This window comes from Neovison vison, chromosome 2 (assembly GCF_020171115.1).
Source record: "Neovison vison isolate M4711 chromosome 2, ASM_NN_V1, whole genome shotgun sequence".
NCBI classification, from domain to species: Eukaryota; Metazoa; Chordata; class Mammalia; order Carnivora; family Mustelidae; genus Neogale; species Neogale vison.
In genome coordinates this window covers 187,910,054-187,935,980 of record NC_058092.1, presented here as the reverse complement: position 1 = coordinate 187,935,980, position 25,927 = coordinate 187,910,054, and the positions used below count along the sequence as shown (strand labels likewise).

The window sequence follows — 25,927 nt, the reverse complement described above, 5'->3', positions numbered from 1 at the left end:
TTTGTCTCCTCTTTTTTCGCTTCTTCTTTTGTGTGTCAGATATGAAATATAACTTGACAGGATTAGATGAATGTTATCTGATTCTTACTGCATGTGGGGTTTTTGTCATCATTCATTTCCCAGGTTAATAGCTAGGATAATTGAAGCCAGTTGTTTGGCTAGTGTTCTTCAGGATGGGGACTTTAAGGAATATTCCCAAACAGCTGCTGAAACTTTTCTGTTTCATGGACTCCCCAACAACTGTGTAACTCAACTATCACTTTGATAGACTCTATGTGGCTAGGATAACAAAACTGCTCCTTAAAAGTCAGAGCGTACTCAACTCCATGGGGTAGCCATAAACTTGTACAGATAATGGATAGCCCCACTTTCCTTTTTTAAAAAAGATTATTTATTTTCAAAGAGAGAGGGAGAAAAAGAGAGTGTGCGAGCAGGGGGAGGGGCAGAGGGAGAGCAAAGAATCCTCAAGCAGACACCCCACTGAGCGTGGAACCCAACAGAGCTCCAACCCGGGACCCTGAGATCATGACCTGAGCCAATATCAAGAGTCTGATCCTTGAGACTAAGACACTCAAGCAAGCGCTTAGTGGTGCTGTACTTTCCTTTTAAGTGGATTGGGGAATGCATATAGAGATGCCCTTATCTCCCCAAGACAAGTCATCTTCCACTTGCCAGCAATTCCTTGTAATTAGAATAGTGTTAAGGCTAGAGTAGTAAAGATCTGAGTAGTAAAGATCATCTGTTGGCTCCTTAATGGTTTTATTCCTTAGCCATATTTATACTGGAAGCCACCTCTATTGAGGGAAGAATTACAAATAGAAGCGTTAGCCAAGAATACAGCAGCGACCTTTAATGAAACCCAGCATGAAGTCACCCACAAATTCGAAAAGTGGCACTCCAAAACCTAATGACCCTTGATACCCTGACTGAAAATCAGGAGGGAAGTTGTGATGCTAATATTGAAACTAACTATTGTATGTGGATTCCCAAATGACTAATGTATCCAAAGCTTTAGCTCATACACACCCAAATTAAGGCAATGCCTAACTCTTAGTTCTCTCAATGATTAGTTTTTAGTTGAGAGGTGGACTATATTCTAACTTAAAGGGTCTTATCACACCTTTACCTTTATTATATTAATCCTAAAGTGTTGTCTCTTTCAATTTGTTCTCTCCTATTATCAAGATATATGCAAGCAGTTCCTGACTCCTTCACCCAGCCAACAGATGATCTTTACTACTCAGAACATATTCACCCCAATGTCCACTCTGGATTCTACAGCAATGGCCTTTCATAGTGGTTACTGGTATGAACAGATAGTAACCAATTTCAGGCCACAGGCAGGAACACCTCTATGACCCTGACCCCTGTAAGCTTAAAGAAGTTATAAGAGATGAGTCTTTTGCCCTGCAACAACATTAAAGATTTAAGTGCCAAAGCTGGCCAGGGTGAAAATGATTAAGGATAGAAGCAAGAAAATGTTTACCTTTAGCCCAGAAGGCTGCCCTATAGCCTGCATAATTTCTTTTTTTTTTTTTAAGATTTTATTTATTTGTTTGACAGAGAGAGAGCATGTGCACAAGCAGGGGGAGCAGCAGAGAAAGAGGGAGAAGCACAGCCTGCATAATTTCAATAGAGATCAAATACGTGCTGGTTGCTACCTTTTTTAAAGATTTTATTTTTAGGAGCGCCTGGGTGGCTCAGTGGGTTAGGCCTCTGCCTTCGGCTCAGGCCATGATCTCAGGGTCCTGCAATCGAGCCCCGCATCGGGCTCTCTGCTCAGCAGAGAGCCTGCTTCCCCCACCCACCCACCCGACCTGCTTGTGATCTCTCTCTCTCTGACAAATAAATAAAATCTTAAAAAAAAAAAGATTTTATTTTTAAGTAATCTCTATACCCAACATAGGGATCAAACTCACAATCCAGAGATCAAGAGTCCCACACTCCACTGACTGAGCCAGCTAGATGCCCATTCTTAAAGGGCTGCTACATTTTTAAAGAGTCTCATGACCACCTGTATGTTTTATCAATAGTTAATATCAAACTGATTAAGCACCAGAGAAATCTTACAAAAGTAATTTTATAAGTAGAAATTCGAAGAAAACATTTATGATCTAATACTCCTTGCACATCCCCTCTCCCTTGAGCATTAACCATATAACTGCCAGCTTCATACAGCAAAAGTGCAGCCCTTTCTGCCCATGGATCCTGTTCCTGTGTTACTTAAATAAACTTACTAAGTTGTACCATACAGGAAGTCAAGAATTATTTCTTGGCTGTTGCATTCCACAGTCCAGCAATACTTCTAAGGAGAACAGAAGTGATTTATCAGTAGATTACCTTGTAGTGTTGATCAGGATTTTTGCTAATAATTTTCCTTCTTTCCGTTCCCTGTCTGCCTTTAAAAATCTTTCCTTTCCTGCAGCTCAATGGGGCTCCTTTGTATTGCCAGATATGATAGGGAAACTAAAGGGATCCCATGAAAAACTGCTGCCCCTCATCCCCGCTCCTTTTCCTGCTTCTATTTTTGTTAGGACCTACACCCCATGCCTTACACACACCTTATAGAAGAAATAATGTATGTCCTCCTTGTAGAGGTAAAGGATTTCATAATTTCTTTGGAGTCTTCCCACACAATACATAACATCTAAGGAGTCACCGGGCGGGGTCGTCATGAACTTTCCAAGACCACTGATTCATCAAGACCCTGACTCCAAGGTATATGTGATTTATGGAGGATACCTAAACACTTTTCTTTGTTCCTCAATTACTGAGAAGACCAGGGGCACCAGACTATTATCCTTAATAAAACCCAGGCCCCAAGCAAAAAACAAGACTCACTTTTTTCTTTTCTGAGTCTTCAGACTCTCTGTATCTACACTCTCTCTGTCTTCAATAAGCTCTGCTCTCACCTCCTCTTGGCTTGCATTTGATTTCTATCTTCTGCAAAGCCATGGACCATCTTGGCTATTCCTGTGGGTCACTCTGAGTCCTTAGACCCAGCAAATCTTCATCAGATGGGATGCTGCCAGATTCATAAATCATGAAATAAAGCCAAGATGACTTTTAAATTTACCCAGATAAATTTTGTTTTTTAACAGAGATCAAAGTTTTCCAGATAAAGAGCTGAATCTTGAAAAGGATTTGGAATGGTGAGAGACCTACAAGGAGGTGGTTTTTAGAGGGACAAATACATGGGAAAATACATGGATAAAAGGGACAGGTTCAATGAACTGCAAAAAGATGCTAGAACTAGAGATTAAAAAGCAAAACAAAGTTCTTAGGTTTCATCACGCAGAGAAGACATTAAAAGGTTTTTTTTTGCAGTATTCTTTTTTTTTTTAATATTTTATTTATTTGACAGAGAGAAATCACAAGTAGATGGAGGCAGGCAGAGAGAGAGAGAGGGAAACAGGCTCCCTGCTGAGCAGAGAGCCCGATGCGGGACTCGATCCCAGGACCCCGAGATCATGACCTGAGCCGAAGGCAGCGGCTTAACCCACTGAGCCACCCAGGCGCCCGACATTAAAAGGTTTTAAACTTGGAAGAAACAAGATCAGATTTTCAACTTACAAAAATTATAATAGGTCAAATATAAATAATGAACATATTTGCATGTCCCCATACTTGAGAACTAGTTAGATGATTCACATGAATTACCTTACATTAACAATACAAAGGGTGACAAGAGCCAAAAAGCTATAATTGATTTCAGTATTCTCATTTCAACACATACACTGTGACCTTGAACAAGTATGTTAAATTTCTAGCCCCCTATTTGTCACAGGAGGAAACACTACTATTACTTCAAAAAAGGTCATGACAAAAAAAGGATAGAATATTCAATAACTGGGTAACCAGATAACCGGTATGCAAACTAAAAATCCACAGTATACAAATAAAGAACAAATCTGCTGCTTTTCTGAAAGGGCATCAATTCAAAATGCAATGTTTCCATAATGCATACATTGGGAAAATGACTACAATATCTGGTAAAATGCAAATAAAGAGAAGACCCAGTAACAGCCTTTTCCTTGCCGAGTATGATTTCTATAGCAGAAGACATTCAAGAATCTAAGGGACATTTTCATTACTGCTATAAGAGAAGAATGGCATAACCTAAAACATTAAACCTTATGATTAACTTTGTGGACCAGAAACAGAATCATTCATTGTAATCAATCTTTCATGATAAAACACAATTTTACCACCAAAAAGATTTGTACATAAAAGACCATAAGCAAAACAAAAAAACATAAGCAGAGGGACTTAGAACTGTAACACCCTAAGTCTTAAAAAATTTTTTTCTAAATAAAATACCTATAGATTGACAGTAAGCCGTATGCTAAGTCATTCCTAGAATTAAACCTGCATAATGGCCTTATTTGTTCTGCCATACAAATGTGGACATGAGGGGGTAATGAGTGAAAACAATGATAATGCCGTCAACGATACCATTATCAAAGTCAATGGCATGATCCCCAGAATGTAACAGAACCTTAACAGTCTTACTGATAAACTCTGGTTTACAGTATCAATAAATCATTACAGACAGAACAAAGAAGACCGTTAATAGACCTATACTTTCACATAGAGGTTTCCCAGTGTAACCTGAAATTAGCAATAAAAAGAAGTGCTTCATCTCATATAATATTCACTTTTTTTCAAATCACTAACAATGGGTTTACAAGGTTAAATTATTATAGTTTTAAAATAAATACTTGATTTATTATGCAAGCCCAGGTAAAATGATTATGTGGAAATATATATATAACTTTAGAGTATACTTTTACAGACCACAAATCTAAGGTAAGAACAATAAAAAATTCCCTCCATTATATAAACTAAGACAATGAAATACTGATACACATTAAGTTCTAAATCAAGTCAGTCAACAAATACAATGGCCTACTCAGTCCTGGAAACACAAATGACAGTTTCTACCCCTAAAAAATGTTTAATCACCTTTAAATATCTGAGGAGATATCCTATAGAAAACATAAGAAATTTACAATATGTTTGCAGGCTTCCAGTTACAGAATAAATAAGTCATGGGAATAAAAGATACAGCATAGGAATTCACTCAATGCTAAGGTAATAATGTTATATGGTAACAGATGGTAGCTACACTTGTGATGAGTACAGGAAAACATATAGTTACCCAATCACTATGTAGTACACATGAAACTAATGTAATATTGTATGTCAACTATACTCAAATGAAAACATTAAATAAATAAATAAATTTATACTATGCTAACTTCCGAGGGCATAATTAGAATCAACAAGAGAAATAAGAAACATACAAATAATAACAATGACAGTTAAAAATAATATGAACGTCTTGAAGAGAGGCTGAAAATTACACATGTCTCAGGAATACTGTAAAATTAGATACTACTATAATCTTTAAGGAATTGCAACATCATTACTATCATTTTCCAAGATTCACATTAACAAAAAAAGCTTTGCAGAGAAATTAAAAACAAATATATATAAACATTATGAAAACTAAAGCAGCGCTTTCTACATAAAAAGTTCTTCATATGCAAGGGAAATTGAATTTTTGTAGTTTGACTATTATAAACTGATTAAAAGATACCTAAGTTAGAATATTTTAATTATACAATTACCTACTAATATTAAACATTCTTACACAGAGTAAGTACTAGAATGACAGACCATCTTGGTTTTTCCAGAGATGATTCAATTCTACTTTTATTCTTTCTTCAAGGTGGATTGAACTAAGTTGTTGCTTTCATCAATGGCTAATCCATACCTCTTTACATTGGAGTGAATATTCTTATAGAGACGATCTAATCCAACCTTTGTTAAGTGACTCAGTAAAATAATTCTAAACAAGTTACTGAGTAATGATTTATAGTACCCTAGAATAAAATACCCCAAAGTACTAAGACTTTTAACTATCCCCCCCAAAAAACTATACGTAATGATGTTTATTCAGGAGGCAGTAGAAATGCGATCAGCTTCTCCATCATGATGCCCTAAAACTACGCAGCGTCTCTTTTCAAATACAAAGCCCTAACCAAAGCAGTAGTTTACACAGTATACCATTCTTCTGAATGTATTTTTCTACCTTCCCTGGTTTAGAGACAGTAAATAATTTTGTTTGTTTCCTTTGAAAGTTGCCTGCTGGGTTGTTAAGGATGAAATTGAGGAAGAGGCTAAAAATTCTATTCAGGAAGAAAGGGCTTCCTGATGATGTTCCTGAAGCACTGAATTACTCAAGCTTTACCTCCAGATTTATTGTGTTAAATAATAAAATTTTCCATTTATAGATTAGGTCATTTTGTTTTGGGTATCTGTTACTTACATAACCGAAGGCACAAGTAATATATCTCCCAACTTTGAAGAGTTTATGCTCTTATCTACCACATACTTTAAAAAAGGAAAAAAATTCTAATTAAAAAAAACTAAAACTGACATTAAAAAATTCTCTCAGAATCCAGACCTAAGGGGCAGTCACACAAATTATTCCAAACTTAATCACCAACACCAGCTGCTTACTAGAATTAGAGGCACTTATATACAAAGTCAATCCAAACGTTAGAGAAAAAAATGGAAACTTGTTTGCTCTCTACTAAGGAAACTTAGGTTGATAATATTTAAGGAATAATGAGAGAAGCACTTAACTCAGGATTCCTATTTTCATAAGGAGCCTGCTGTTAAATTTGATTACATTCATGAAGACAAAACTTGGAAAACAACTATTTCATTAATCATCAACCTTGTAGTAAAACCCAAACAACCAAAATTACTGTAAATAAACCCACTTACTGGTAAAATAAACGAATAAACATATGAATTGAAAACATCACAGATACTCCGCAGACTAAAATAGTCTTTAAATATTCACAAATATTTACTAAATTTCTACTAGGTGCCAGGTACTGGGGATACAACGATGAATAAAATAGGGACCTTGTGCTCAAAATACTGAGTCTAGAAGAAGATAACAAAAAATAAATAAAAGTAGAAGCGGTTATTTACATGCCAGGCATAATGTAATTCTCTATATGTATATTACTTAATCCTCACAATAATTCTATAAGGTTAAGCGTCCTCATTCTCATAATTTAGATGAAGAAATATTTGAGGCACCTGGGTGGCTCAGTGGTTAAGAGTCGGCCTTCAGCTGACTGAGCCTTCAGCTCAGGTCATGATCCCAGGGTCCTAGGATGGAGTCCTGCATCCAGCTCCCAGCTCAGCAAAGAAGCCTACTTCTCCTCTCCCACTCCCCCTGCTTGTGTTCCCTCTCTCGCTTCTCTCTCTCTCTCTCTGTCAAATAAATAAATAAAATCTTTTTTAAAAAATAGATGAAGAAATATTTAAAGGAATAAGTAACTAACCCAAAGTCTCACAACTAGTAATTATCAAAACCAGAATTTTGATTCTGGTCTACCTAACAGCTTACACCAATCTAAACCAGAGTACAGAAGAGTGTACAATAGAGAAAGCTACCAAAAAGAATTAATATTTGAGTGAAGCCTTAAAAAGATGAATAGGGGTGGGTTGCCTGGGTAGCTCAGGTGGTTGAGCAACCAACTCTTGGTTAATCTTAGTTTCCACTCAGGTCATGATCTCAGGGCCTGGAATCAAGCCAAGTCGGGCTCTGCACTCAGCAGGGAGTCTACTTGTGCATTCTTTTTCCCTCTGCCCCTCCCCTTGCTCGGACCTGCTCGCTCTCTAATAAGTAAATAAATCTTTAAAAAAAAAAATAAAAATGTTTTACGTGTGTAAAAAAAGTACTCAGTAGAGGCCACTACTGACCATATGGCCAAGAGATTCCCAGAATATAGTATGTGAATCACTGGTGATACTTGAGACAATTTTTTTGAACTTCCTACTTTGAAATACTTTCTAATTTATAAAAAAAAAAAAAAAAAAAAGCAAAAACTATACTAACTCCTGTATACTCTTCACCTAAATTTACTTAACATTATAACACAGTTTGACTTAACTCTCACTGTATATTACTATTTATTATTCCTCATAGTTATTGCTAAACCATTTGAGTACACTGCAGACATTGACACTCTTTACCCCAAATATCTGTGTTATTTCCTAAGAATAAGACCATTGTATTTCAAGGTACATTTATCAATTCAGGATATTAAACATTGCTACAGTATTAAAATTTACAGTCTGTACATAATTTTGCCAAGTGTTCCAACAATATACTTTAAAATATTCCTCCTTTGTTCCCAGGATACAATCCAGGTTCATGTATTACATTTACTTGTTACATTTCTTTGATTTCTCTCAATCCAGAAAAGTTTCTCAGTCTTGATCTTCTACAAAAGTGACTCTTAAAGAATAGAGGCCAGCTGTTTTGTTAAATTTGGGTCTCATGTTTCTCTCACAATCACATTCATGCATTTTTTAGCAACACTACATATGTGATATTCTGTCCTCTGTGGATCACATCAGGAAGCACATGATATCAACTAGTATTTCAAACACTATTGAGTGGCAAATATTTTTTTAATAGTTCTATAATTAAATGTATAAAACTCATAATTTCATGAGTATTAATGAGATGAGGCTAATTTTTCAAGTTAACACTTAGAAAACTTTAAATAATAAAGGAAATACTAACATCGGAAAGCACTACTACTATATATGTGACATGCAGGTTAAATCAAATTCAAAACGACACGGACTTAAACATAGTCGATAATAATATAATGGGAAGTTCACTTCAGATTTTTTCAAAGATTAAGGAGAGATCGGTTAGTTCTCCATAAAGACTGAGAAGACAACTGATTAAAATATTAAAAACTAGGGGTGCCTGGGCGACTGGCTGATTAAGCATCTGGGTCTTCGTTTCGGCTCAGATCATGATCTCAGGATTGGGGGATCAAGTCCCTCCTCAGCTCTTCACTGAAGCTCAGCACAGATTCTGCTTGAGATTCTATCCCCCTCCCTCTCTCCCCTACTCCTCCTACCCTCTTGCTTTAACTCAGAAACAAACATTAATATTTTAAACAAAATATTTATATATTGATGCAAAGTTTTTACGGACATAAGAAAACATTATTACTATTTCAAGGACATAATATATGCTTTAAACATAACAAAGGATGGGGGTACCTGGATGGCTCAGTGGGTTAAGCCTCTGCCTTCAGCTCAGGTCATGATCTCAGGGTCTTGGGATCAAGCCCCACATAGGGCTCTCTGCTCAGCAAGGGGCCTGCTTCCTCCTCTTTCTCTCTCTGCCTGCCTCTCTGCCTACTTGTGATCTCTCTCTCTCTCTCTCTCAAATCAATAAATAAAATCTTTTTAAAAAAGAAGATAACAAAAGATGGATTTGTTATATTAATAAAACTAGTTCAATTCTATTCTTTTAAATAATCTTATCTAAATTCAGCTAAGGTCAACCAATATAAAAATGAATAAAATGAATTTCTTCCTGCCACCATAATGCATGCCTGTGTTTGTGTAAACTACATTACACTTTAACAGAATAATAAATGTGTTTGGTATTAACAAAGGGCTCAAAGATAATTATCCCACAAAATTGTTTAAAATCATATTCATAAATGATCCTAACAATCTTCAATGCTACTTAGTAAGAGTATAGTTAATTTTTTTATATTTTTTATTATGTTCATACAGTTAAATTTTTATAAATTCAAAGAACACATATACTTTAGTGCTTTCCTATCTTCATTGCTTACATTTTAGTACCTAGTTTTATGGTTGATATCAGTTTGCCTATTTTTCTAAATTCCATCTTGGAAGCCAATCATATTCCCTCTACCCTCATTCTAGAATGGAAAATAACTTTGAAAAAGTAATTATACAATTTATATTTTATATTTAAATATAAAATAGTTTGGGAAACAAGGGAGAAAAAGTAGTTGGCAGAAGAAATATACATACTCTTGCAAAGGGAAATCAGCAGTAGGAGTAGATAACAAAGAATTATTTTTACAAGAGCATAAATTTACAGAAATTATATATTTCCTACATTTCTTTGTTGAATATTGGGATCCTACTAAGATATCTCCCTTTGCTCTTTCAACCAAGCAGAAATGTTGTCTCTTTTCAACAAGACAAAAAAAGCTTCATAAATTTACAGAAATTATATATGTAAAAGCTATTTCCTACATTTCTTTGTTGAATATTGGGATCCTACTAAGCTATCTCCCTTTGCTCTTTCAACCAAGCAGAAATGTTGTCTCTTTTCAACAAGACAAAAAAAAAGCTTTAATTTGTTAAAAAAAAAATTAACATTTTCTCACCCAATTCAACCCTGAAAAATAAAAAACAAAACAAAAAAAACCCAGAAAACCATAAATTCACACTTCAAAACATTTTGTTTTCCAAATCTTCCATTAGGCTTTTTTTTTACCTCCTGTCTAACCTAACACAGAGCTACAGACCTAGAACTTACAACTATTTTTCTGGTATTCCCAAACAAAAAAGCACAGAAGCTGTGGGAATATTTGAGGAAGGTGGTTTCATTTTGCATGTGCTATTAAAACTCAATATATACAAAGCGAGGCATATTTATAAAAGCAACACTTTCATAAGGAAAACACTAGGAATTATCAGGCGATAAAGTAGAATTTTACAAGGAAAATTTAAAATCTATTCTAAGTGCTTCAATCATTTTGCTAAATAATCAGAAAAATCAAGCTGCAATCATAATGAGGTTCCACAGAGGGAGCTAGCTCACAAAGAATAAATGTATCATATGCCGAACTTCAGAAACCACCTAGTCTAGGAGAACTATCAGATTTCCATTCACCAACATGAGCTCAGATTATCTTCTAAGATTTTACCTTAGACATTAACAACCTCCCAAAATACAGTATTACCTACAAATTTTGGCCTATTTCTACTAAACTATATTAAAACTTATGAAATGTAATATCCATCACAAGTACCTTTAAATACTTGTCAAGTAGGCATATACATTTTTTTAAAAGATTTTATTTATTTAAAAGATTTTATTTATTTATTTGACAGAGAGAGATCCCAAGTAGGCAGAGAGGCAGGCAGAGAGAGAGAGAGAGAGAGGAAAGCAGGCTCTCCGCTCAGTGGAGAGCCCGATGCGGGACTCGATCCCAGGACCCCGGGATCATGACCTGAGCCGAAGGCAGCGGCTTAACCCACTGAGCCACCCAGGCGCCCCGGCATATACATTTTAAATATTATTTCTCCCAAAAAGGAAAAAATATTCTTTCTCCTAAGGCACTGAATTTAGCAAAGTACAAAGCAATAAAATAGACCTGAAATCAAATCACAGTCTCTTCTACTGTAAGACAAGTTATAGGGTTGTTCCAAGCCAGTTTCCCATAAAATGGGAATGATTATATTTATATTCTTTTGCTGTGAGGATTAAAGCACAAAAGTAAAAAATAAGGTCCTCTTTTCCCTGTTTTTTTAATACATAAGTGTTATTTAATCGTTCATATTTTACAGAAATAAATCAGTAAGTGTAGTAGTAAAGAAATGTTTTCAAAATGTTTTCAAGGGTTAGATTAGCTGCTAATAAATACTAAAAGTTCCCCAAACTCCCAAATCCATATCATTCCCCAAAAGTCGCCTCAATCCTTAAGGAGATATAGACAGTGTTGCCAAAACCCTTATATTACTTTTCAGGTAGAAATCTGTCTTCATTCTCAAAGTAATCTTGTCTGGTATAGACCAAGGAAAATAAGATTTCAACATATCAGCAGTTTCTGCTCTCTCCATCCCATATTGGTCCTATTGAATATTCACCCTGTAGATATTACATACTGAAATACTGTCAAGTAAACTATTTGCAACAAAGGGTCGATGAACTATAGTTACACTAAAATGCTCTGAAGTTTCAGGAAACACCTCACCCTTACACCCAAAACATCAAAGAGAAACAGAACAAAATAAATAATAATAATAATACATTTAAAACAACAAAGAGAGGGTGCCTGGGTGGCTCAGTGGGTTAAGCCGCTGCCTTCAGCTCAGGTCATGATCTCAGGGTCCTGGGATCGAGTCCCACATCGGGCTCTCTGCTCAGCAGGGAGCCTGCTTTCTCCTCTCTCTCTCTCTGCCTGCCTCTCTGCCTACTTGTGATCTCTCTCTGTCAAATAAATAAATAAAATCTTTAAAAAAAAATAAAACAACAAAGAGAAAACAACTATTTTTTTGCCTAAAGAATTTCAGGCTAGAAAATCAGAAACTATACAATGGGATTATTGAATAGACTAAAAGAAAAGTAGCTAATTAAAGATATCATTTTGCCTAATGGATAATAATAAAATAGCAAAGCACTGATCTAACCCCATCACGATATTTGAAAAGCAGCTACTCCAAAAGCAGAAGCCAGTTCAAGAGTTTTCAAAATCATCACATTCACAAAAACTTTCATGACACAAGTAACTTTATATACCCTTTCCATAGTTTAAAACTTTTTCACATATATAATTTCATTCAACCCTCACTAAACATAATAATACAAACATGGAACTATCACCATTTCACAAATAAAGACATTAAATTCAGAAAATTAAATGATTAATCTGAGTATAGCAGGTTTTATACTGTGTCAACTAGAACTGTATTTCCCAGAATTTCCTTCCCTGTATGGTTTCAGATTAGGATTAACCACACACACACAAAATGGTGTACAATTTAGGGGATGTAAGTGAAGCAGCAGCCATTTTATTCTAGTTATTGGTTACAGGTAGTAAAAGACAGCGAAGTATGGGCAGAATTCAAATTTGTCCTTATTTATCCCCACTCCACCTCCAGCTCACCTTCCCAAATAGTCCAAAGCCTTTCACCAGATGTTTCACTGAAAATTCAGAGGTGGTAGCTGCAAAGAGCCAACAACCTACAGCTTCCTTCACAGTTTACTCTGGGAGGTGAATTCTTAAAAGCTTCAATTCATGAACCTATACCAGGAATGGATTTTTCTGATTCTTTGTGGGCCTTTACTTCCCTAGTTTTCCCCACACTGAATAAGGTTTAATTCCCATAATATATTCCTTATTTCTTAATACTTATAGTGGAACTGATACACCATGGTTGTAGTTTATGTAAAACTAATACATAAGTTTCTTCCAATGCTAAATCCAAGGCAGCACACATTTCTTCAAAGCAGAAGGTAGCAAATTAGGATTAAGATTTCACCAATAATATTATATATTTTTCAGTCAACTATCATACATACATGAATATAAATATAATTTTCTTCTAAAGGTTATATTTAATTGAGAGAGAGAGAGAGAAAGCACAAGATGGGGGAGAGTCAGAGGGAGAAGCAGACACCCCACTGAGTGGAAAGCCTGATGTGGGACTTGATCCTGGGACTCTGGGATCCTGCGACTCTGAGCCATAGGCAGACACTTAACCAACTGAGCCACCCAGGAGTCCTTAATCCAGTTTTAATCCTAAATTATCTCTTGTAATGACTTATTTATGACAGGGTTAAAAGTTTTATTTCAAACAATAAAATATTTAAGCAAATCTTTCAGAAGTTTCATAACCCAGGTATTACAACAAATAAGAAGAAAGCATGAAATCCTAGAATTTTAAAGTGAAAGCAATCAAAAGTTCACCAAAAAGGATAAACTCTGGTGACAGACAAGGTGAGAACCAATTGTGGAGGCCTGGAATAAATTCAATCAATGCAAGCTTGGAATTCTCACAGAATACACCTGATGGTATTAGTTTAAAAAAGGAACCAAAAAATCTAACACACATTTAGTATGTACTCCTGGAGGCATAGCTTCATAAACACAAATGGTAAGCATTACAGCCTTTAAAGATCAATTTAAAAAGCAATATAGTAAACAGTTACCTTACAAAGATCACGACTAGATATCAAAATCAATTTAAAAAACACTTTTCTCATGTAAAAGGCATTTATAGCTTAAGATAAAATTTCCAATGAAAGTATCATACTAGAATCAAACAATTTAGATCAAAGAAGACTAATGTATCCTAGAGGAAAAGGTTCTAGTGGTGACAAAGATGTTGATGATGAAAATTCTGAATGCTCTAAGAAATCAGAGTAAAAAAAGAAGAAAGTACTTTAAAATTATTTCACATAACATGTAGTTAGACTGTGAATGTTCAAAGACCTAAAGTAAAAAAGAAAAAAAAATTTAATTATTTCACATAATACACAGTTGTAAATGTATGATGTAACTAAATTATAAATATAAAATTGACTTATTTCATACATATCTCAAAGCTTGTAGAATCAAGTTGGCCAAAAAAGCTTTGTAGTGGGGCGCCTGGGTGGCTCAGTGGGTTAAGCCGCTGCCTTCAGCTCGGGTCATGATCTCAGGGTCCTGGGATCGAGTCCCGCATCGGGCTCTCTGCTCAGCAGGGAGCCTGCTTCCTCCTCTCTCTCTCTCTGCCTGCCTCTCTGCCTACTTGTGATCTCTCTCTGTCTAATAAATAAATAAAATCTTTAAAAAAAAAAAGCTTTGTAGTATACCATTTCCTTGGAAGAACAAGAAGAGCCTCGCATTTGGAAGTCAGGCTTACATATATTTGACTAAGTTTCTTCAACTCACTCAACAGTGGCTATTGGTCTGAGCTGATTTCTAAAACCACAGTACAATACTATAAAATCAATTAGTCAGTGAGTCTTGATAAAGCTACTGAGTTCTTTATAATCAGTTACTGAGTCTTGCAATGGATGTCAAGCCTTTTTATCAAAACAAAACAAAAAAAAAAATCACTGAATATTTAGTGAGCTGATTAGTATGACTAAGCACTTAAACGGAAATCAGGAGACTTGAGTTCTGGTCCTGTATTGTCAGTAAGTAGCAGTGTAGCCTGCAGGAAGGCATTTTATCATATAAACCTCACACAACTCATTATAAAAAATGGATATTAGTTCTAAGGTTTATTTCTAGAATCAAAGTTCTGTAATTTAAAAGATATAAAAGAAAGTGGCCCTTGAGAAAGGGGCCCTGGGGCACCTGGGTTGTACAGGTGGTTGGGCCACAGACTACCTTTCAGCTAGAGTAGAGCTCAGGGTCCTGGGGTTACGCTCCAACGGGCTCCATGCTCAGTTGGAGTCTGCTTGAGATTCTCTCTCCCTCCCCCTCTGCCCCTCCCACCCTGTGTACCTGAGCCTGCAGACATACTCTTCCTCAAATAATTAAATAAATCTGTTTTAAAAATCCATATTTAAAATGCTATCTTCTTTACGAATATTGGTTACATTTAACTTGGTTAAATGGTTACATTTAACTTTGTTGTTGGTTCAAGATGTTCTTATTCACATTTTTAAAATTTCTTAATGGACATATAGTTGACACTAGATTCTCCATTTCTTTTTTTCTTTTCCTTTTTTTAAAGATTTTATTTATTTATTTATTTATTTATTTGAGAGAGAGAGAGAGAGAGCGCACAAGCAAGAGGGATGGGCAGAGAAAGAAGCAAACTCCCGAGGAACCGGGAGCCCAACCCAGGGCTCCATCCCAGGACCCTGAGATCATGAGCCCAGCCAAACGCAAACACTTAACCAACTGAGACCCCCAGGTGCCCCAGATGTTCTCTATTTAAATTTCAAGTTTCTACTTGCTAGTTTTTTTTTCCCTCTCTACAGGCATCAGTTCTTACCTTATTCTTACAAAACAATCTTGATGTTTTCAAAGAACTAAGTTACAACATTAATACTGGATTTAAGAGTTTACTAGATGTTAATGATTTTCTCTAAGGGCTCTGAAAGTGAATTTCTTGTTTTTGTTTTAAGTAAAATCTAGACCCAACAGAGGACTTGAACTCAAAACTCTGAGATCAAGAGTCACATCTCTACCAATTAAATGGCAAGGTACCCCTGAACATACTGTTGAATGTAACTTAAATACTTATAAATCTCACTTGCAGAGAAATTGGGAGTTGTTCTCTAAGACATTACAAAATTTTTACACTAAATCAAAGAGATCAAGGTGTAACAGCATTCTTTCTAATACTTGTGCTTCATACCCCTTGCATAACTTTATTTAATCCCATTTCATCATAATCTGAATTGACAAAAACTTAAACACAATGTAAGTTTTGTAAGACAAAATTTAAAAATTTAAGGGGATACTGAGACAAAATAATTTAATTTCTGACATAAAAAATAGTCATTAAAAAGAATTCATTCAATATGAGATGGGAAAACATTCTTTGTATCTAGAACAACATACAATGCCTGTACAGATTCACCCACTATCTTGGCAGCTATCTTGAAAAGTCAAGTAAACAAATGTGAATCTCTTTTAAACAAGTTTTCCCCATGTCTTCTATAGCACAGCGAACTGACAAAAAATCCTCAGATTAAGTTACTTCTGTCTGTATGTAAGTGGCATGAATACTTCTGAATTTATATATTTGCCTTTAGACTTTGTCCCTAATTCCCATCAATTTTAACTTTACTTATCTAAATTTTTATGATATTATCACAATATTCTATTCAAGGTAATATAAAATTCAGATATTCATAAAAGGAACAAATACTCATAGAACAAAATAGTTCTATTTTCTGTAACTACAGATATGTCCAACAATAAGAAAATCCAGTATTACAGAAATCTCCAACTTATGAAACTGTTTTATGGTATAAAGTATTATTAAACTGGAGATTAAATCTCCCTTTAAAAATGAAGTCAGTATCTTTACTATAAATAGTACCCAGCATGGGGCAGGTAAGTAGGTGAAAAAATATTTACTGAATGAAACAGTGATGCTTTTCTTTTTTATTTTAAATTATTCCATTTACAAAACTAAAACTATGACAGACTGACAAAGTGCCACAGAAGACTAATGAAACCATTTCATTATTGGACCATATATAGAGCAAAGTATAAATTTCATAGCTTTGAATTAATTGGATCCCAAATTTAGTTGGCCTTTCCTATTTAGAATCATCTTTCAGAATCCTCAGTATGTAGAACATTAAAAAACAGGAATTTGAGAAAGAACATTCTGCTTTAAAAAGACAAGGGTCGAAGGGGCACATGCACCCGAATGTTTATAGCAGCAATGTCCATAACAGCCAAACCATGGAAAGAACCTATATATATATATATAGAAATACTATGCAGCCTTCAAAAGAAATGAAATCTGGCCATCGGCAATGACGTGGATAGAACAAGAAGGTAATAGGCTGAGCGAAATTAGTCAATCAGAGAAACACAATTATCATATGATCTCCCTGATATGAGGAATTTGAGAAGCAACATGGGGGGTTCGGGGTAGGGAAGCAAAAAATGAAACATGATGGATCAGGAGGGAGACAAACCATAAGAGACTCTTAACCTCACAAAACAAACTGAGGGCTGCCAGGGGGAGGGGGTAAGGAGAGGGTGGTTGAGTTATGGACATTGGGCAGGATATGTGCTATGGTGAGTGCTGTGAAGTATGTAAACCTGGTGATTCACAGACCTGTACCCCTGGGTCTAATAATACATTATATAGTAATAAAAGTTAAAAAAAAAAAAAAACCACCAAGGGTCGTGGACATTGCTGACGAATCTTCTCTGTTTTGCTATATGTCCTAATTCCCCAGACAGAGAAATAAAAGGTGTTATCTGTGAAGCGTAAGTAACAAAGTTTTATAGAATCTGAATCATCACAGTTTGGGAACTAAGAATATTTTAAATGAAAATATAGTTAATATTTACCACATAAAGTAATACCAAGATATTGTTATCATTGTACTCACTTATTGGTATACATAAAACTACATTTTCAAAAAGCTGGCTAATATGAAGGTGCCAATGCATCTTTCAATATCATGATAAACCAAACTGTCTTTAATAGGTTAAAATTAAGAAGCAATAATGTATGAGAATAAACCATGGAATTATTGATTGAATAATTAAATTTTGTTTTATATCTACATTTTTGCAGTATTTTAAAAAGTTTGGCCTTGAGCACAAAGAGATCTTAGTTAAGTTTAACCGTGAAGACAAAAATAAAATTACTTATGAGGAGCCCTCAAAAAGGGCTGGTGTTGAATTTTTAAAAAATTAACAGTCTGCTCTAAAAGTGGCATATTCAACTGAGAGTTTTCTAAAGTATATAGATCAAAAATTACAGGGCAGAGAACCAACATCCAAGGAATTAAGACAATCAACTAAGGCTAAAACAATAAACTAACAATACTATCAAGTATAAGACCCCTGGTTTTATATATATATATACTATATTTGGGACCTTTCAGCCCTTTAGACCCTCATCATGTTTGCCCACTTAGTTACCAATTATAATTAAAAAAAAAAAAAAAGCTGAAAAAGTGTATCTTGTACATCTTGTAATAGGTAAGTATATTGATTTAACAATTTAATTTAGGGACTCGATCATCTCATTCATTAACTTCTTTTTTTCTTTTCTGGTCCCAGAAATAACATAATCCATTAGAGAAGATTTAAAATACACCTGGGGTGCCTGGGTCGCTCAGTTTGTTAAGCGTCGTGACTCTTGATCTCAGGATTGTGGGTTCAAACCCCTCCCCACAGTGGGCTTCATGCCAAAAAAAATTTTTTTAATAAATAAATAAAGTACACATAAAAGAACAAGAAGCAAATAATATTCATCCATAATTCAGTCACCCAAAAATCTACTATTCTGTAATGTATAAGCAAGCCTTTTCACCTACTTAATCATCATGATATTAAATCTCTTCCTAAACATTTTGCATAAACATATGCATAATATTCCATACAGTTACTTTAATTGCAAAGGAAAACTAACACCATTTAAGATTAATCTAGTTGTATAGTAGCTCCCATTTTATTTTATTTATTTATTTTTTTTAAAGATTTTATTTATTTATTTGAGAGAGAGACAGTGAGAGAGAGAATGAGCGAGGAGAAGGTCAGAGAGCGAAGCAGACTCCCCATGGAGCTGGGAGCCTGATGTGGGACTCGATCCCGGGACTCCAGGATCACGCCCTGAGCCGAAGGCAGTCGTCCAACCAACTGCGCCACCCAGGCGTCCCTGTAGCTCCCATTTTAAAATGGCCAACAAAATTTGTGTTTTCTATAAAATGTGTATATATTAAATATTAAGACACAAGTCATGTGGCTATTGATAAGATTCTAGACCTTTTCTACCACCTTTTTAATTGAAATAAAATAAGTAAAGCAAAGAGTAACCTAGAGAATGTCATTTTTATTGCTTTTTAAGCAGTGATAACAGAAAAGGTCTAATAATCTAAATACTCACTCCAATCATTAATTTTTTATTCCAAAGCAATCACATTAGTTTAAAAATTTGAGCTATTAACCTACCATAAGACTACACACCTTGAAGAGATTTTCTAATAATTATTGTAGGTTAAGTTAAATATCTACATTTCTCTCCCAGTCTCCAGTGTGACCAATGATACCCATTTGGATCACAGCTGGCAAAGATTAGGAACATACTCATTTTCCTCAGAATGAACATAACACACAGCTAAATAAATGTGGTGTTAGGGGCGCCTGGGTGGCTCAGTGGGTTAAGCCACTGCCTCCAGCTCAGGTCATGATCTCAGGGTCCTGGGATCGAGTCCCACATCGGGCTCTCTGCTCAGCAGGGAGCCTGCTTCCTCCTCTCTCTCTCTCTCTGCCTGCCTCTCTGCCTACTTGTGATCTCTCTCTGTCAAATAAATAAAATAAAATCTTTTAAAAAAAAGTGGTGTTAAAAAAAATAGCAACTCCAATATAATCTTAGTGGTATTAATTTATAAAATAGTTACTATATAGCATATTCAAAGAGGAAAAGAAATCTGCAAGAAGAATGATAAGAACAGGTATATAACAAATTCATAAGATGTTCCAAGTAGCCTGAAAAAAAAAAAAGAGAAAATTCTGAAAAAGTACATATTATTGACATTGCAAACCAATATGTTTTATACTTGATACTATTAATGAGATAAGACTGCACTATCTAAGGTCTCTTTTTTAAGATTTTATTTATTTATTTGAGAGAGAGAGAGCACACACACAAGCAGGGGGAGCAGCAGAGGGAGAGACAGCAGCAGATTCCCCACTGAGCAGGAAGTCTGATGTGGGGCTCAATCCCAGGACACTGGGATCATGACCTGAGCAGAAGGCAGTCACTTAACCAAATGAGCCACCCAGGTGCCCTTAAGGTCTTTTGTAATATATACAGAAGACATAGAAGGGCCGGTATTCATTTAGGCAAAGATATGCAAAACAAACCTTCTTCACTGAAAATGACAAAGAACTGCTAAGAGAAATTTAAGAAGGACTAAATATTGTTAAGATGCCAATTCTCCCCAAAATAGATTCAATATAATCACCACAAGGACCCTAAAAGGCTTCTCTGAGAAAACTGACAAGCTCATTCTAAAATAAAGGGTCTAATACAACCAAAGCAATCTTCGAAAAGAACAAAGTTGGAGGACTTAACACTAACTGGCTTCAATATACTGTCAGTTACTGGACCAAAGAGTGGGAAGTGAGTCGGTGGAACAAGAGACCCATATTCCTATTGTTATTTCATTTCTACAAATCCACCAAAGCAATCCAGCGACAAGCAAAGTCTATTCAGCAAATGGAGCCGGAATAACTAGATATCCTGGAATAACATAGATAACTATCCTAGTTATCCATGCAAGAAAAAAAAAATGAACCTCAACTTCTACCTCACATAATATGCAAATATTAATTCATGATAGATCATAAACCTAAACATAAAAGGTAAAGCCATACAGCTTGTAAAGAAAACAATATGAATACTTTCACAAATTAAGGTTTGTTAGATAGATCAAAGAAAGCAATAATCATGAAGAAAAAACTGATAAATTAATTACACTTCATCAAAATCGAAAACTTGCTACTCAAATAAAAAAAAATTTAACTTAAAATTTGCTTATCAAACACCATTAAGAAAAAAGCTAAGCCAGGAACAGGGAAGAAAAAATTTGTGAAACCTACATTTCATAGTGACTGGTATCCAGAATACATAAAGGATTTTTTTTCTAAAAGATTTTATTTATTTATCTGAGAGAGAGAGAGCAAGGGAGCAAGCATGAGCTGGGTGAGGGACAGTGGGAGAAGCAGGCTCTCCACTGAGTAGGGAGCCCGAAGCAGGACTTGATCCCCAAATGCCAGGATCATGAACTGAGCCGAAGGCAGTTGCTTAACTGACTAAGCCACCCAGATGTCCCTAGAATATATACTCATCAATAAAAAAAAAAAGCAACCCGATTTTTTCATATTGGCCAAAGATGTGAACACACTCACCAAAGAAAATACAAAGGGCCAATACACAAATGTGTAAGTGTTCAATGTTATTAGTCATCACGGAAATGCAAATTAAACCACAATGAGATACCACTACACACACCCCAAAATAGCTAAAATTAGAAAGACCAACACCACCAAACATTGATGAAGATGCAGAGCAACTGGAACTCTCACATATTGCTGGTAGAAATGTAAAATGGTACAACTACTCTGAAGAAAATCAAGTAGTTTCTTATAGAACCAAAACCACTACTACCCTATTGACTTAGTAATCTACTCCTAATTACCCAGCAGTAAAATATGTTCACAAAAACTTGTACAAAAATGTCAATTGCAACTTTACTCATAGGAGCCAAAAACTGGAAAGGAAACAGCATAGATGCCCACCATAAGAGAAGGGATAAACAAATGGATTAGTAACAAGCAATGAAAAGAAATTAACTAATATATGGATAAATGTCAAAAACATTATACTGAGCGAAAGAAGTATTATACAAAACAGGATATAGATATATATATACACATATATGATTCCATTTATAAGAAATTCTAGAACAGAGAAAACTTAATCCATGGTGGAAAAAATCATAACAGTTATCTCTGGGAGCAAAAGAGCAGAGAAACTACAAAGAGGCATAAAGAAACATTCTGGGGTGGTGATGAAGCTTTACATCTAGAGGTGTGGGTTACAAACATTTATTTTTGTTAATTTTTTTTTATTTAAGATTTTATTTTTTTAAGTAATCTCCGTACCCAACATGGGCCTCGAACTCATCACCCTGAGATCAAGAGTCATATATTCCACTGACTGAGCCAGCCAGGTGCCCCAGGTTACAAACATTTATGCACTGGTCAAAACTCAACAAATGTATACTTAAAATGTATGCATTTCATTGCATAAAGTTTTCATGTAAAGGAGAAAAATTCTATAAAGTATTGACCTGTAGTTGATGATACACATTTTAAAATATTTAGAGGATAACATACTGATGTCTGCAGTTGCATTAAAAAAACTGATAAAGAAATGAATGGATAGAAGAATGAACGGACAGGTAATGCTAATGATAAAATCTAGTTGGTGGGTATGAGTGAATAAATACTGCATATTTAAAATTTTTCAAAATAAAATCTAAGTAAAAAAATCAGTCTACCCATAGGAGTACCCAAAGTACCCATAGGAGTGAACTTTACCATATTTAGTATGTGAACTTTTAAATGAATTAACACACTATATAGGTTATATATGAAATAATATGAATATATTCTTTAAAAGCAGTTTTCTGTTTTTAGTATTAATCATAGCCTACAAAGCCCAAAGGAACCTTAGATTGACTACCCAATTTTCAAACCAAAAGAACTCTGTTATCAGACCTATAAATAACAAGTAACCAACCAATGGTAGAGTGAAAATCACCTACCCTCACTAATTATACTTGGCCACAAAGAAAGAAACTGAAGAAAATTTGACAGTATACTTGACAACCCACTATGGAGATTATAATCAAATGAGGACAGAACAAATATGAAAAGTAAAAAACTAGCATAACAATGGGATATACCAACTGTAAAAATTCTTGAAGAAAACATCTCCCTAAACATTGGTCCTACCATTTTAAGACTAACACTTATTACAATGTCTTCAATATGAAATAAGAAATAAAATAATTTGGAAAAGGTTTTTAAAGAGTAATTTTTAAAAGTACTTTAAGGAATAGATTTTAAAGAATTTATTTTTGAGAAAAAAATATTATGTAGACTTTTTATTTGAGTACAGTTGACACACACAATGTTACATTAGTTTCAGCTGTACAACAGTGATACAACTTTATAAGTTTTTCTATGCTCACCTCAAGCTTAGCTACCATCTGTCACCACACAATGGTATTAAAATATCATTAACTATATTCCCTATGCTGTGTCTAAAAATAATAGTCTTAAAGAACTCTATCACAAAAGTTATTCTCCATACAGGTGTATACAAATTGAAGACTGCATTAAACTAAACCATAAGGGACCTGAGTTCAATGTTAAAATATCTTTAACATTAGGGATTATCAAACATTAGGGAAATCCCCAAGCAGCATATGAAATTCACCAATGTATTTATTAATTGGATAGAACCCTAACTATTACCAAGAATAAGCGTGGTCAAACCTGAAGGAGTACAGCCAGCCACAGATTCCTCAAATTCTTAATTCTACAGTATTATTTGACATTCAGTGTTTGCATAATATTTAAGGTCATCAGAACTTTCTTACTTCACAATGGGAAAAAGAAAGCAGACTAACTAGAAAATAGAAGCATATAAATTCTTTTTTTAGCTGTCCTCTTTGGACAATGTCATGATACTGAAAAGATTAAGACGATTTTTTAAAAAAATTCCCAAACCTGTCATTTTTAAATAAACCTCCAAGTTTCTATGAAGTAATAATCTTTGAAATACTAAAACAGAGCAGAAAAATAGCCATGGAGGTATCCCAGAATCATAAGTTCAAGTTATTTCTACCTGAAAGAACCCTAAGAACATTAAAATTTTAAAAAGGAACAAAATTTTGTATATTTAAAGTGCTTTGCCTTATGCCAATCAATACTAGGCATTTAACTTTTCATAAAGAAACAAAATTAGATTTCACCATCTTAAGCATGAGGGTGGGGAAGTCAACTGAGTAAAAGCTAAAACTAGAAACAATTTAATATTTTATGTGGGGAAAGATCATGAAATTACATTATTTCCCAATATGCTCATGGTCTAGATGATAGAATAAAATATTACATGTTTTAACATGCATGCAGGAAGAATTATTACCAATGTTAACTGTATGTAATGTAAATTATACTATTTTTACTAGAATTAAGGTCAGAGTGTTAATTATATCTTTATATTTCACATAATTTTAAAGATCAGATTGTTGACATACATCTCCATAGAGGAGTAAACTATGTACCACCTAGGGCTTAAAGTACTTACAATTCCTTGTGTTTGTCCTCAGCCAAAATCTGGTCATTCGGCTTAAGAGAATACCTGTAAAACAAAACAAAAAAATACTGGTCATATAAACATATAAGCACATTTGGCTCATGGACATCTCACTATGGTTATCAACATACAGTCATTTAAACCCCATCAAACAAGCACTACCATAGTGTTACAAGTCTCTCTCTTCACTGATAAAACATTAATGTCTAAGTTCTTTGTTGTTCTGTTAGTCACTTCTGCAGACACTATCCAAAGAACTGAAGTAGGATCAACCTGACCTTCAAAAACACAAGTTATCTTCAGTAGTGAATGATCTGTAATGTTACATTCATCCAGCAGTTCAAAATTCAAGAAACTGCCACAGTAAGTATTTAAGCATTCACAAAAGAATGTGCATTCATTCATTAAATACACAGTAAAAATCTGTGTACCACACTATGTCCTAGGTAGTGTGACTTAGAAGGAGAAATTAGTTTCTGAGTTCCTTGACTAAACCATTTATAAGCTTAATAACAACAGGCAATTATTTCATTTCTTTAAATCTCACTTTCCCCGTCTATAAAACAGAGGCTGCTATAAATATTAGAACAGGTATCTTCCAAATTACCATATATTTGTCATATTAAAGGTAAACGGATTTCCGAGCAGTACACAGAAAAAAATAAACGGACTTCAAATTCCACTTGTATTCAACCCTTTCCTAAAAACTAAGCTCCCTGACAATGGGTCAGAAGTTCAAGTGGAAACGTTGTGTAGATTCTCCTTTCTTACCTCCCCTCTCATAAATGCCTTTACTCACTTGACAAAAAGAATGGCATCCTGAATAGACCTATACTGCAGTAACTGGGGTATATAAAAAGCTCTTAAGTGCTAAATGAGAAATGGTTCATAATATTTTTGTCTGCAAAATCTCTTTAAAAAAAAAAATCTCTTTAAGTACCATAAACTGACTACAGAGTTTACTGTTTGACATTATTTCTATAAATAACTAAGCTACAAATTATAAATGGGGAGCTGTCACAGGATGTTCTATTTTCAGATATACTACGGAATGGGGCACAAGTTGATTATACTTTTCTTTAAAAACTTTATCTTTGGGCACCTGGGTGGCTCAGTGGGTTACGCTTCTGCCTTTGGCCAGGTCATGATCTCAGAGTCCTGGGATGGAGCCCCACATCGGGCTCTCTGCTCAGCAGGGATCTTGCCACCCCCTTTTTCTCTGCCTGCCTCTCTGCCTACTTGTGATCTCTCTGTCAAATAAATAAATAAAATCTTCAAAATAAAAAAAAGTTTATCTTTTCCATTCCATTTACATGATTAAAGATTGCATTACTTGTCAAGAAGAATCCTATAAAGTAAAGCTAAGAGAGTTTCCAAAAAAAAAACAAGAAAGAGTGTCAACTTATTCCCTCCAAGCAACAAATTAAAAACAAAGTTCCTTGTCTTTCATTTATCTACTGAGGATTAAATATCAGAACATGGTTGTCACAGAAACACAAGTCAAATCATTTATTTGACTTTATCAAGAAAGTAAATCTGATATGTTTGACAATGAAGAACAATTGTACCAATGACTCCAACGCAGACAACAGTCTTCAACTGAATGAATGGTTTTGACTAAAACATGTTTAAGGCACTCAGTAAGAACATATTATCAAGAAAAATCCTTTTGACATAGGTATCAACAATATTACAATCAACAATATTTAACTTTCCCTAGCATCTC

At 34.7% G+C, this 25,927-nt stretch overlaps 1 protein-coding gene across 3 annotated transcripts in view; it reads right to left on the bottom strand.

The window, feature by feature from the left end:
* Positions 1-25,927, bottom strand: part of ADK (adenosine kinase) — a 555,049-nt gene that overhangs the window by 458,815 nt on the left and 70,307 nt on the right. For all 3 annotated transcript variants that reach the window (XM_044239872.1, XM_044239870.1, XM_044239871.1), the window contains one exon: positions 24,193-24,246. In XM_044239872.1, the coding sequence (XP_044095807.1) occupies positions 24,193-24,246 (54 nt within the window). The remainder of the gene's footprint in view (positions 1-24,192; positions 24,247-25,927) is intronic.